The sequence below is a fragment of the Parasteatoda tepidariorum genome, chromosome 3 (assembly GCF_982258835.1).
Source record: "Parasteatoda tepidariorum strain Cologne lab strain chromosome 3, Ptep-v5.0, whole genome shotgun sequence".
NCBI classification, from domain to species: Eukaryota; Metazoa; Arthropoda; class Arachnida; order Araneae; family Theridiidae; genus Parasteatoda; species Parasteatoda tepidariorum.
The window spans coordinates 122,459,697-122,475,033 of record NC_141757.1 but is presented as its reverse complement, the minus strand read 5'-3'; the positions used below and the strand labels follow the sequence as shown (position 1 = coordinate 122,475,033).

The 15,337-nt window shown below is 28.7% G+C and overlaps 1 protein-coding gene across 1 annotated transcript in view; it reads right to left on the bottom strand.

Annotated features, from left to right (window-relative positions):
* Positions 1-15,337, bottom strand: part of LOC107449318 (neural cell adhesion molecule 2) — a 156,036-nt gene that overhangs the window by 12,725 nt on the left and 127,974 nt on the right. Inside the window, exons 9-11 of the mRNA XM_071185035.2 lie at positions 6,343-6,474; positions 4,326-4,353; positions 1,992-2,086 (exon numbers count right to left, since the gene is read on the bottom strand). Coding sequence (XP_071041136.1) covers positions 1,992-2,086; positions 4,326-4,353; positions 6,343-6,474 — 255 coding nt within the window. The remainder of the gene's footprint in view (positions 1-1,991; positions 2,087-4,325; positions 4,354-6,342; positions 6,475-15,337) is intronic.

The window sequence follows — 15,337 nt, the reverse complement described above, 5'->3', positions numbered from 1 at the left end:
AATATATGCAGATTCAAAATTAAGGTTTTTCTAATATTAAAAAAAACATATTGAAATGTGTTTTAAAACTGAAAAGGGTACTATTTAAATACTCATATGTAATTCTAAAAAACATAAAGAATTTTCAACATTCCATAAATATATTGAGCAAAAAATTAGTAAATCTAAATTAAATGCATGCATCAAACAGTAAAAAAATAGTTTTTGAAAAATATACTTAAATAGGACTAGAAAGCTACAAGAATTGAATTTAATATATAAATGTGTAAAGTCACATAAAAATTTTAATGATTTTAATAATTAGAGCGGTCCATTATTTTTAGGTCTCTCTTCCGATTTTCCGAACAAACAATTTTTTTTCTTTGTTATGAAATTTCGCCTATTTCTTTTACCCTTTTTAGATACTTCATGATTCATATATTATTTACATTAATTACTTATATAATTTCGAAAAAAAATCTTGTCTCCGTTGCGTATTAAACTTATTGATTATTTTTGAGCATAGAATACTGTATAAGTAAGTTTTTATTTGTATACGCATTACAGACTATCATGTCTACTGTGTAGGTTGATTCACTTAAAAGAAATAATATAATGAATTAAATATTTTTTTTAAAAAAAATAATAATAAATATTTCAAAATAGTGCTTCCAAACTCGTAACCGAAACAGTTTTGTTCAGTCACGAGTTTGTTCGGTTACGTAAAACAAGATTTATTAAGAAACTTCTAACATACAGGGAAGAAAGCATTTGCTTTTCCACTGGAAATCTCTGAGCTTTCATAGAAGCTAATAACGGGAATCAGAAATGAGGGATTGAAGAAACTCGTAGAATATATAGAAATATTAAATAAAAACTTTAAAAATATACAGTTTCTTCAAGCTGTGAGGATCGAACTCTATCTGTAAGAGCGACGATCCTAACTATTCGGCACACGTCAATATATTGTCGAGTCTCAGTAGTTCAGGGGTAGAATTCGCTTCTATAAAGCCGAAGGTCCTCGGTTCGATCCGGGAAGCGGACACTAATTTTTCTATTTCATTTATGAGCATTTCAGAAGCTTCTGGAATGTTCAGTCTATGTCATTTCCTCCTTCGTTGTTCCTAGAAAGCTTCTAGAACATTCTGTAATAGTATAAAAGCGATCCCGTGATTGTAAAGAGGAGTTCCTCTGGGCGCAGACTGGTTCCCGGTGTTTGTAAATTCCTGATGTTAATAAATTATCAAAACCTCATCTTGTAATCTTCACTAAATCTAAACACTTTCACGTGACAATATTAGTTTTAATTTAAAAGCAAATTTATTTTGCTTATTAATACTAACTATCGCATACTAGATTCCCTCAAAAAATCACAGTTGATACTTGACAGCGGACCTTGTATTTGTTATTATTTATTAGTTTAACAATTAGTAATAATATATCTGGTAGGCAGAAATACTTATGAATGATAATCTAAAAATTTATTTTTAAATAATATTTTAAAATGAAGAGTAAATTTTAAATATTTATTTCCAAGGAACGGTGATAGATAGCGCAACATGCACTGCATTCAACAGATAGATAAAAGTTTAATGTTTTTACTTTTTTTATTCTTCTTTATTTATTTTTCAAAGTTGTATCACGCGTTTAGTGTGAGCACAATTTTCTAAGCGACAAGTGTTGAATCGGAACTCCATTTCTTGCCACACTACGTAAATAATCATTTCCCACTTGTTGAGTTTACTGCGATTGGTAAATTTCGAGGTAGCATATGTGGAGCTCACATATATGTGCCCGTAAAGATAAGTTTTCTTATTCGTGAGATCTGATGATTTCGGACGATGTTCCCACTTCCTCCATTCGATCGAATAATAAACATGCATAAAATAACTTCCAAAGTTTAAAAAGAAAGAATACAAAACTGTTTTTTTTCTCCATTTATAGATGTACATTATTTTGTGACAGTTCTTTCCTATAAATGAATATAAAATTTTTTAAGTCCACAGTATTACCTGGAATATTCTCTCTTTTTAAATCTTCTTCTCTTCCAGGGTACAAACAGCCTTCAGAAAATGAATCTGCTGACTTCTCAGAGTTATGGGGTGATCTAAAAATAGTTCCTCACTTACCATAAAATGTTGTAAATACATAGTTTAATGAAGGTAAAAAATAATTCGAGAAGGAAGAAAATTTCCCAGGACTACGTCTTGTGTAAAAGAACATAACTGATGAAGATTTAAATTAAGTTTTCCCTAGAATCGGTTTTTTTTCCTCCAGAAAGAAACAAAAACTAAATAGAAAAATATTAACTTTTAGATTTTTTGTTAATTTGTAACGATTTTAATTATTTATAAGCGATTATTTATAAGTAATGAATGAAAAATAATAAAAGAAAAACAGTCAAAAATTTTATATGCATCCGTTATTTATTGTTTTTTACACGCCATATGAAAATTTTTAAATATAAGGAACACGGGACGTATCAGAAGATGGGTTGGCATTTCGTCCAGAAGAAATCGACTTTCTTTAGGACACTTGCAGAAGGACAAAGAAAAACCAGAAGAAATGAAAGTAACGAAAATTCGCCAATTAATGTAACGAAAAAGTAATATTTTAACGAATAACCACTAAGTAATAAGTTAACGGAAAATTTGAAATGAATAGTTCATATTTAAAACAATAAAGTACAGTTCAAAATGATAAATTCTTTAAATTTTCTTTAAAAAAAACTATATTCATATCATTCAGTTTAAATGTATACAGTATTTAAAATTTATATAACTTATTATAATTTATTTCGAATTTCGATTTAGATTTCTTTATTTCCCTTAACAATGTCTGCACTGGTAACAATATTATAAATATGTCATATTATATATAGATAAATGCATACACTTATATCTAGGTGAATTATCTAAACTTTTATTTTCAGCCTAACAAATATTCTAACGATCGAATCATATAAAAAAAATAATTCTTGGTAAATAGTAATTGAAGAATTATTACTTTTTATGAAATTATTTCAATTCGTTAATTTTTTATAAATGCTTTTAATGCCAATGCATTTTTTATTAATTTTGGAATTTGGAATTTTTTCACTTATAATTTTTTTATTTTTACAGAAGCGCTTTGGTAATGATTTAGGTAAAATTAACAATAAAATAAGATTTTATAGTGTGTGGTAAAATTTGGTCAATGTGGTAAGATTGAATAATTTTATTATGATTTTCTGGAGCATGACATAAAAACCACCATTTATTCAGCTAAATTTTATTTTTACTTTTGTACTTGTTACTAAATGTGTGGTAATAAGAACTATAATTTTGAACACAAGAATTTCCGGTAAATGGTTACCATATTAATGGAAAAATTATAACTTTTATGCTTACTTTTTCACTATTTTAAAAATAATTCTTTAAATGACTTGGTAATATTATAAAATAATACCTAATTAGTTGATGACTAGTTATTTAAAATAGATTGCTGCGATATGTTGTTTAAAATTTAATTTGATACGTGATGTTTTTTGTTGGAAGAGTTTCTTCACTTGAGATAGAGAAATTCAATTCTTCTGGGTTGTTTTTCCCGTGGTTTTTTTCGCAGTTTTTTTTAATTTCCCATCATGAAAAAAAAACTTGCCATTTAAGTATTGCTCATTTTTCAAGATAATTATGGAATTTAAAGAAGTGGTGAAAAATAGTTAATCATTAAAAACGTCTTTGTATTATATTTTACAAATCAAAGGCAAAAAAAGACTATGTCTAAGAAACGTTTAACTTAATCGGGCTTATTGATTTCTGATCAATTTACAAACTAAAGAGTGTGATTGTATACTATTTCAATCGATTTTATCGTTATTTGCTAAAAACCAATTTATAATAAATATATATTTTCTGAAAAAAAAATAAATGCTGTGCCAATGTTAAAATTAATTAAGAATCTCTATCGATTCCCGTATCAAATCTTATTTAGTCTTGTAAACTTATCCAGATAACAAAACCATTTTTTTCCATGTTATTAGTTAGCAAAATGGATTATAAAAGGGAGGAAGGTCTCTTAAATAAATCTTTTTTGTTATGCCACCTGAAGATTTAAAAAAGAAAAATTATTTTATTGTTTAATAAAAAAAATATCAATAAAGTATAGTTTAAATAATTATATCATCATGTTTTATGCCTTTTAATATTCATATTTGACTGAGATTCATAGAAAAAAAATTACAATAATTTAATTAATTTTAGCGTGGGATGTAAAATTGACGACACGTTATCTTTCACATTTTATTTAAGAATTTATTTATAATTTACGTATAAATCAACTTTAAAATAGAATGAACGAGTATTTACTTTTCATTTCCTTGGCAAACTGAAGAATCTGTAAAGAAAGAAAATTATTTTTCTTTACATATAACTATAGCACTTCTGCGATCTCTGACTTTACGACAATATCTATTTTAATCATAAACTATAAATAAATATAATATGATAATTTATATATTCTAATATATAAATATTACAATTAAAAACTATAATAAACTGGAAACAAAATGGATAATGACTGTGGTATTATATATCACATATGAAATATTTGTTTTGTAACATAAATATACATTTTATATTTAATCTTGGCAAATTAATATGCATGCTTTGATTAATTTTTTCAATAAATGTCATTTATTTATTACTGTTACTTTAATATGATATATTTTTATTAATTTAATAACTTTTTAATTAAGAAATATCGGTTTGATTTAATTACTATCGCTTTAATGTAGTTTATATAATCAATTACGACAGCCACCTAAATTATTTTTAAAAATGTTATTTTCCCAATTTATAAGGTTGGAATATTTTAAATAATTGTTAATTACTTAAATAATTGTCTATTCAAACATTTTTTTATATTTTATTTTGAATGTTTGATATTGATGTAGACAAAATGTTAGCTTAGTTTTTATTAACAATATTATTATTTTATTCCACAATTTACAATTTTATTCCTGGCATTTCCTTGTTTGTTAATGGCTACCTTTGATTGTTAACGGTTACGGTTACTTCTCATATTGTCATTGACTAAAAACAAAAATTCTTTTCCCCGTTAGAATTGTCTGAGTCCCTTTATCTGATTTTTTGTATGTGAGAACGCTCCCATCATTGGTTTAAGACTAACTTTTATTTGGCAGTCAACATCCCCCCGAACTATTTAGCAAACATAGATTCAACTGTGAAATTCAGGTAACTCTTTCTTTTGTTGGTAAAGAACCGAAGATTTGAAAGTATTCTTTTCTGACTCACGTCACATACTCGGAGAATCTTCTTTTTGGCCTTAATTTTATCATTTTCTTATCAAATTTGGTTAATTTAACTCCTTTTTCTTTAACTCGGATTGGACGCACAGTCATACTCCGAGCCAACCAAGTTGGCTCTTCCGCCAATGTAAACCAAGATTAAAAAAGCGGAGATCTGTCGGAGACTTGGTCACTTAAATTGGGATTTTTTATCCCGCTTGATTGCAATTAATGTAGCGTACAAGATATTTGTCGGAATGTGGCTCATTATGTTTAGTTTTTTTCTAAAAGATCGAATAATAAAATGAAATTGTTTTTTTTTTCTGTAAAATTATTGTATTTTTGCTACTTCTTAATGCTTCAGTTTCGTAATAGTTGGTGAGTATTGAGTTTAATTACTTTAATATGTTATGTTTTCATTTAAATATTTGTGCCTCAGAACCGGCGGCAAAACCCTTGTATTTTCTACTACCGATCACTACTTCTATTTCTTAAATTCAAATGCTTTTTGCAGATTGTTTCCTTTTAATATTTTCGGCCATTTAAAATGTAATTTTTATTCTCCTTACCACAATCACTTTGCTAAATATTGCTTATTTTATCAATACTTAAATAAATTATTATTATCAATATTTTATTGACACGAGATATTTTAAAAATATTAAATACATATATTAAATGCATAAAAGGATTTAAAAGAAAGTAGAGTTAAAGCTTTTTATGTACAATTGCTATTCTATAACAAAACATGTTATAATATTTTATTTATTTAAAACATAATTAAATATCACGATGTATTTGAAATACATAAAATGATTTCAAAGAATATAGAGTTTACGCTTTGAATAGATAAATGTTACTTTATAATATAACAGATTAAAACATACAGGAAAAAAAGTTTTTTTTCATATGTTTATTAAGTTTAGAATTAAAAAATGTATTATGTTTTAAAAGAAATAAGAAGCAGTGGCACGTTATAACAAAGCAAATAAAGGAATGTAAGTGGTACGAAGAAGTATCGTTTAATGCTAAGCATAGTAGAATATGTTACTCAATAAATAAATAAATAAGCTAACCTTTACTCTTTCTTCCACTCGAACGGGTCTTCATGATGCAAATTATTAGCAAGCTAATGATGATTGCCACACCCAACGACGCAGTAATCAAATATATTATGAAATTTTGATCGAATAATCCCCAACTCTCATCTGTAAATAACCCAAAAAGTTCTATTTTAGAAATTTAAGTACTCTTTTACACAGATTTTACACAGATATAATAGAAAAGGAAATCGAAATCAAAAGTAGTAGTTATTTCCTTCTTTATACATAGTATTAAGTATACTAAATGTTGTATATTTTATTTAGATGCAAATATCAAGAAAATATACATTGTGAAAAAAATTTCTCATATAAAAATAAGAGCTTAACTATTAAATCTAGTCTGAAGGATACTTAGAACTCATTTCTTTTTATAGAATATATAGGTGACATTTGCCGTAAATTCCTCTGGATTAACAACTATATGTATCGCATGCAATCTCAGACAATCCATGTTTCATCCAGACTTACTCAATAATTTAAGACATGATCTGAGTACATTTGGGTCATGTTATCTCCATCGTCGTTGTTTCTCATTATCCAGTTAGAAGTATGAAAATATCAAGGATAGATACTCTGGTTTTAATTTTCTTGAATAGATGAAATGACATACAATGTATGCTAGAATGAAATAAAAAGTCTGATCTCTGAATTTAATTATTATATTTAATATTTCTTAAACACTCGATTTTATTAGGATTTTAACGGAATTTTTTTTACTATGATTTTGTGAATTTCACATACTACAATCTGGTATTTAAACAATTAACTCTAATGCAAAGAGTATCAAAGTTGTTTTACTAATTTTGTTTGGTTTTAAATACTACAATCTTCATTCTGTTTACTTAAACATTTTATTGAAGCATATAATGCAGCTCGTGTAGAATTACATTTTTAATTCATTTTAGACAAAAATTTCATTACTTTAGAGGACAAATAGTCAGAAGAAAAGAACGCATGGTTGCCATGTAATTAATAAAACATTAAACATGCAATGAAAGCATGAAATTGCAATTTAAAGACTTAAATAAAATTGCGTAGGTTGTACGCAGAAATCGCTGGTATCATGATAAAATAAAATAAGTTAAATATGAAAATATATTATTACATAATATTTATAAAATAAGAAAAAAAATATTTATTTCTTTAAAAAAGTATCATTCACATATTTTTTTCATTTTGGAAACTCTTTGACAGATTTTAATTAGTAAAAAAAATCTTTCATTTAAATCTTTTTTTTTATTTAGATTACGGGCAATAAGATTTAAGCAACTATTATTCAGTGACATATCTACAAAATTCAGTGTTTCTCCTTACATAATAACAAATCCACAGTGACTTTTTTTACCGTGCTTCCCGCTCTATGAAAGTGATGATGACTAGATATAATTAACAGTAAAATATAAATTCATTACTATGCTATTTGGTGGTAAATGTTATTAAATTTGCTAATTTTTCAGTGATACTCTAGAACAGTGATTCTCAACCACTGTGCCGCGGCACTTTTGTGTGCCGCCAAATTCTTACAATGTGCCGCCAAATATTAGAAATGATACAATAAAAATTATAACGCTTTTTTTTATTATGAGTAAAGTTTAAATTAAAGAAAAGTGTGTGTGTGTGCAGATATACTTTTTGTAATTTTTCCACGCTTCAACAGCGTGAACATCTTTGTCGGAAAAGAACAAATATATAAAAAACAAATTAACAAAGGATAACTAGCAAAAATTACGCTAACAATTAACAATTAGCAAAAAAACTAGTTAACAAGAAATCGCAAAAAAATAACAGTTAATAATTATAGAAAACAAGCTAACAATTAATAACTAGCAAAAAAATAAATAACTGCTACTAACTAATAAAAAATTGGTCGAAAGAAATAATTAATCCCTTAATAAATGTGCTTTTGCAGTACATATTATTTTATTTCACATTCAAAATTATTACCACAAACTACTTAACATGGAGTAAAATAGGTCATTAAACAACTTTTAATCTAATTTTGTTCATTGTGTGCCGTCAAATTTCGAAATCGTTAAAAGTGTGCCGCAACAAGAAAAAGGTTGAGAATCACTGTTCTAGAACATGGCAAAAAAAAAATATTTATTCGGTTAAATTTACTTTTCAGATTTGTATTTTTACAATAATTATTTGGTAATGAGAGCTATAATTTTAAAAATCAGAATTTCCAAAAAACCATTACTATACACGAAATCAAAAACTCCTCAAATGAATGGTTTAAATACTGTTGCACCTTCCTTCCATTAAATGAATAATTTTACCTTACGATAGATGGCGCAGTGTGCGCATCTGTAAGGATAGCAAAGTAATACATAGCTTTTCTCATCAGTCTTTTGTTTGATTTCGTTTTGTTAAGTTTTAATAAAAAACTCTTAAATGAATTTTGGCTCGCACTGAATTATTTCAAAGTAATAGCCTAAAAGACATCGTGACGTAACATCTGGTGCTCAACGTAAATTATCCATTGACAAAAATATGGATAGCAATTGTTTAATCCAACGAAAAATTCCTCGAATAGCCGTAACAAAAACAATAAATGAGCTGCATTCTTCAATAGCTGGTAACAACATTCAGTCAGCATCAGTAGCATTTGCAAAACTTGAAAAAAAATCGAAGAGATTGTTTGAAAATGACAAAATCGTTTTGAAATATCTTTCTTCAAATCCGGAGGATAAAACCGAAACTGATAAAGAAGAAGTAAAATCTAAATCGTCAAATCTTGAAGAAATTTTAGAAAAAGAATTGGAACAATGTGAAAATTACAGAGATAACGTTACTTCAGCGAAACTACGCTTCCATGAGTTTTCGAAATCCTACGGAAATGTAAACAAACAACCAGAAGTCATATCGTCAGATCGGATTAGCATCAATTTACCGAAACTAGAGCTAACAGACTTTGACGGAAATCCCAAAAATTTGTTTTCTTTTTGGGCAATGTTCCAAAAAATCGATGAGGATCCTAAAATAGAGGACGACGTAAAATTCGCATACCTGATGCAAACAACAAAAGGTAGGGCTTTCGATTTTGTTCAGTCTTATCAAGTTTCTAAAAGTGAATATGAAACTGTTATTAAAAATCTAAAGTCACGTTTTGCGGATGATAAAATGCTAATAGAGTTATATGTAAGCGAATTATTATAACTAATTTCAAATCAATCTCAAAACATGCCTATTGCATACAGAAATCAAGGTTTATCATATTTTATTTAGGAGAAGGTGATGTTTACATTTTGTTACATTAAAGACTGGACAACGACTAACTAGAATCGCGGGATAACAATAGTTGAGTTGAATTGTTGCAAGGCGCATTTACACTGACGATAATAATACATAACAATTCTCTGGCGCTTAAAAAAGGTTGATTATGAATTATTAAAATTTAAGAGTTTATAAAGAATAATTAGAGACTTAATCTGATGACTGGTCTTTTCTCACGAGTTGATCTCCTTAATTGATTTAAATTTCTCTGGGTTACAGGACTTTTCGATGATTCTGGATCACTTAGCGTTTGACAAGGAACTAAACTGGAGTGCTGAGAAAGACTGGAACAGGAAGGCATGGTGGTTGCTGATGTAGAGCTAGATACTAGAAGAGAGAAGTGTACTCTCCTGGACCTAAGAAATTCTAAAGAAGTAGATATTGATTTTTTCAACTTGACAAGCTCTTAATTGGGTAAAGTGACGCTTGATCACATAACCATCGTCTAATTCAATGAGATAGTGAAGTCGTCCAAGTTTTTCAACAACAGTTCCATTCTTCCGTTTAGCAGATGATGCATAGTTGCGAGACTGTACTCTTTCTCCTAACTTGAAATTTTTGCTAAATTCTGGCTGCAAGGCATTATTTTTTTGTCCTTTAGTTTGTTTGATTAAGTCGAATTCACATCTTAAGTTTCTACCAAATAACATTTCTGACGGAGTTTTTCCATTGTTGAGTGGTGTTATTCTGTATCGGAAAAGTAGTTTGCATAAGTTACTATGGAGGGAGCCTGGATGATACTTCATGCATTTTAATTTTGCTTTTAATATCAGGACATAGCGCTCTGCTTGCCCATTTGCAGCTGGGTAGCCTGGAGCAATAAGACGCTGTTTAATACCATTTGACTTACAGAAATGCTGCAATTCTGCAGACTTAAAAATTGCGGCATTATCAGAAACTAAAATTTCAGGCAATCCATGACGACTAAAAATTTCATCTAGATAATAAATTGTGTTTGATTATCTAGGAGATGTCTTCATAGCAAAAATTTCAGGCCATTTTGAAAGAGAATCCACAACAATTAAAAAATGATGCTCCATGAAGGGTCCAGCATAATCTATATGCACGTTGCCAATTTTTCTCCGGTGCTTCCCATATGTGAAGAAGTGCTTTCGCTGGATTTTTTCTTACATCACAGCATTCACGGCAACTTTTAACCATGTTTTCAATATCGGTGTCAATGTTTTTCCAATAGCAGTAGTTTCGAGATAGAGCTTTCATTTTCACAATTCCTATGTGTGTAAAATGCAGTTGCTTGAGCATTTCAGGTTGAAGAGATTTGGGAATGATAACTCGATTTCCTCTAAATAGGATTCCATCTTGAATGGTTATACTGGGATCAAACTTGCTTCCAAAAACAATATCGTATTTTATTTTTCTAAGATCAGGATCAAGCTCAGTTTCTGTTTGAATTTGTTTTGCTCAATTCTTTCAGTTGAAATGTAATTCATGATAAATTGCTGGAGTGCTTGTGACTCATCAATACAGTTGACGTAATAAACTGGTAGTGGAAGAGTATTTCTTGAAAGGCAATCAGCATTTGTATGCTTTTCAGATTTTCTATGTATGATTGTGTAATCGAAACTCGAAAGAAATTGAGCATATCGAAGATTTCTTGAAGCAGTCATAACTGGGACGCTTTTCTCTGGATTGAAGATAGCGCAAATGGCTCTGCTATCGAGAATCAAGGTAAATTTTCTGCCAAAAATATAATCGTGATATGTTTTGCAAGCCCAAACCACAGCTGTAGCTTCACGATCCAATTGACTGTAATTTTTCTCGGCAACTGTGAGACTTCTGGAAGCAAAAGTGATAGGACGCTCTATACCGTTTGGCATAGTGTGTGAAAGAACTCCTGAAAGTCCAAAAGGGCTGGCATCAGTAGCTAATGTTGCTGGAAGATCTGGATTGAAAGGCACTAGAATCTGGTCATTGGTTATAATTGATTTTGCTTTCATGAACGCAGATTCACATTCTGCAGTTCATCGGAAACGTGCGTTTTTGCATAAGAGTTTATTTAGTGGATGAAGTAGACTGGAAGCATCAGGAATGAACTTAGAATAATACATGGCAAGTCCAATGAATTTTCGAACATCATCAACGGAGTTTGGTCGAGGCGTTTCGGATATAGCTTGAATTTTATCAGGTGATTTGTGTAGTCCAGCAGAACTGATAACATGTCCCAAATACTGAACTCTTTCCTCGAAAAATCTACATTTGTTAAGGTTAAGATGCAAATTATGTTCCCTTAACTTTTTTAATACTTTAATTAAACGTTGCTGGCAATCTCGTTTATCTTTTCCTTGTATGATAATATCATCAAAGTAAGCAATAGTTACCTCCAAATCTTGGACAAACTGATCAATAAATTTATGGAATTCATTTGGTGCAGTTTTTATTCCGAAAAATAATTTTTTTGCTAAGTATGTACCTCTATTAGTAGAAAGACTCTGATATTTTGCACTTTCATCATCGACTTTCAAATGCAAATATGCTTTCTGAATATCGAGCGTACAGAAAGATTTCCCATCACGTAATTTATTGAAAATGTCCTCAATTCTAGGAATTGGGTGTCTGGCATTTTGAAGCTGATTGTTGATTGTAACTTTAAAATCTGCGTAAATACGAACTGTGTGATCATGCTTTGGGACAACTACTAGGGGTTTACCTCATTCTGATACGTCTATTTTTTTTATTACCCCTTCAGCTTCTAATTTATCTAATTCTTGTTCTACTTTTGATTTTAAAGCATAGGGTACAGTACGTGGTTTAATAAAAATGGTTTTTGCATCTGGAATTAGTTTTAGTGCACAAGTATAATCAGGAATGCAACCAACTTTTGGTTCTAACCCCCACTAAAAATAATCTTAAGATTTTCTTAAGAAAATGTCATTTCTTAAGAAATTCTTCAGAAATCTGAAGAATTTCTTAAAATTTAACTCTATCTCCAAAATGTCTTAAGAATTTCTGCAGACATTTTGAATATCTTTAAGGTGAATTAAGTTTGTCTTCAAAAATTCTTAAGAAAATCATAAGACAGATTCCTGAGCTAGAATTACCTTAAAGCATCTTAAGATTCTTTAAAATATCTTAAGAATTTTTTTAGACATTTTGAATATCTTTAGGGTGAATTAAGTTTGTCTTAAGAAAGTTTCCTGAGTTAATGTTACCTTAAAACATCGTAAGATTTTTTTGAATATCTTAAGAATTTTTGAAGACATTTTGAATATCTTTAAGGTGAATTAAGTTTTTTCAGTTCACTCAAAATTTGTCTTGTGATATTTTCGAAAATGATCAGATCTTAGTTTCTGTTTAATTCTGTGAGAATTTCAATAATTCTCTAATTAAAGTATATATTTAAAAGATCTTCGGCTTTTTTTTCGTTCTTTCATGAGACATACAAAATATTATCTTGAGATTGAAAAGAAAATTTTTTATTTGACTTCTACTTTAAATGTTTTATTTTACTGCCTTTATGAAACATCAACTGAATTCAACACACCAATCAGCACACCAATTCAACACACCAATTAATCAAAAACTCTCACATTATTAAAATTTGATTGATTGGAAATTTTGCCAAGTTGAATGCATAACCAATTCACTCTCCTAGATTCGAATATTTTAAGTTTATACGATATACATGATTAAGAAAAAGATCGCATATTTACAGTAGTTATTAGTTTTATTTTTTCATGAATTGATGCAAAAGGTACGTGTAGCATTCACATTAACAAAGTAAGTTTAATTTTACGAATTTTTAAAATTTGTGTTCATTAATTTCGTTTTTAAGTACATAGATAATATCTTTACTCATTAAAGCTGTATGAACCGTTTTCGTTCACAAATGCTTTAAGCGTACAATTTCGTTCATTTACTGAAAATTAACAAGCCTTTAATCAAAGAAAAAGCTATCTGAACAGCCCAGCTTTCGTTTCCTCTCCTCTCCCCTCCCAACCACTCCACCGATTGAAGCAGCTTGTTTACATTTACAATCCGGCCTATGTGGAGCGTGTGATGTTATAAATGCTTGAATTTGGTAAGTTTAAAACTTATGCTTATATCTTATTTTTATATTTATTCCCAATTAACGATGGCATCCTTCTTATTAATACATTTCAATTATTATTGATGAATTATTACTGCTACAAATCTTATAAAAATGTTTAAGCGAGGGAGCTACCCTTAATTATGATGTTTACATTTCTGTTGCAGTTGTATCATTTATGTTTTATCATTATAATATTAAGAAGAATGTTTTTAAAATGCCCTATATTTGTTCTGTAGTATTTGATCATAATTTTGTATGAGGTTTTCAATGTGGCGATTGCTATGAATAAGAAGTCATTTTTATTTGAATAAACCAATTTGTTTTTTCGTTTATCTTAGTTTTTGATCAAGAGCTATCACAGAAATTCTCTCAGAGAATGATTAAATAATTTTAAAAACATCGAAGAAAGTTTTCGAATTTCTATAATAATTATGAAAAGTATACTTTCAATCACTAGCTATTTTAAAAAACAAGTGACATTTGGATATACGTACATATTCTAATTATAATTATTTTAAACTGTTACTAAACTTGCAGTTGATATAAACCTGAAGAAAAAAACAAGATTATGCTTTATTAATGGGTCATTCTCACAAAAAGGTGATTTTTTAAGTCCCTGAGTAATAAATATTAGGAAATACAGCAGATTTCTTAATATTTTTCTTTATCATTTTTCGTGAAGTTCTTGACTAACAAATCATATGCATTTCTGCTAAATGTATTTAATATTTCATTCTTACTTTTTTAATAAACATGACTTCAAAATCCCCTCCGTGGACGTCCCTACGTCTGTGGCACAATATAATTTTTAATGTCTGTTAAACAATTTAAATGTTATTTTAATGATTTTTGTAGTTTTACCTAGTTAAATGTTTATAGTAACTTTTCATTTAATATTTTTTAAAAAAAAAATTTTTTTGTAGAATAAATGACTAGTAAACTTTGTCCATCAAAAATGATGTCTTCCTCCATGGACAATTAATATAGTTCTGTAAATATGCAATAAAGGGCAGCATATGCGAAATCCCTATAAGACAGCTGCTGGAAGGGGTAACCATTCCATTTTCTAATGTTAAATGTCAGTTGTTTTTGTTCTCTTTGGTGTCAGTTTTGGATTGTTGTGTTCAACTGGGGTTTGGCAAAGTTCTCACCGTATACTCCGTGGACATTATTTTATTTTTGATAGATGAATTTCAGATTTCAAAAATAGTATATTTAACAAAAAGAACTGCCCCATTTTTCTAACTTTAAAATTAAAAATCAGAAAAATTCAAGAACTAGTTTTTGTCTCCTCCGTAGATGTCCCCTCCGTGGACATAACAAGTCCACGGAGGAGAAGACACAGTCAATGTAAGAGACAATGTGTTAGATAACCATAATACAATTTTAATAATTAAAAAACCATTTTCTTTTAATTGATATTTTTTGAAATGGAACAAATGTGTTAATTTGTTTTTATTTTTAAAGAGTGAGTCGGAGAAGTAAATATTGGCAATTTTTCTAAATAATTTCTGTGATGCTTAAAATTTTTTTTCTCTTCAAATTTTAGGAAAAAAATTGCAAAATCAAAATTTAAGAAAAGAAAGCAATCAAATGTTCAAATGCAAAAGAGAAGGGAACAGAAAAAACTTAGTGCGAGAC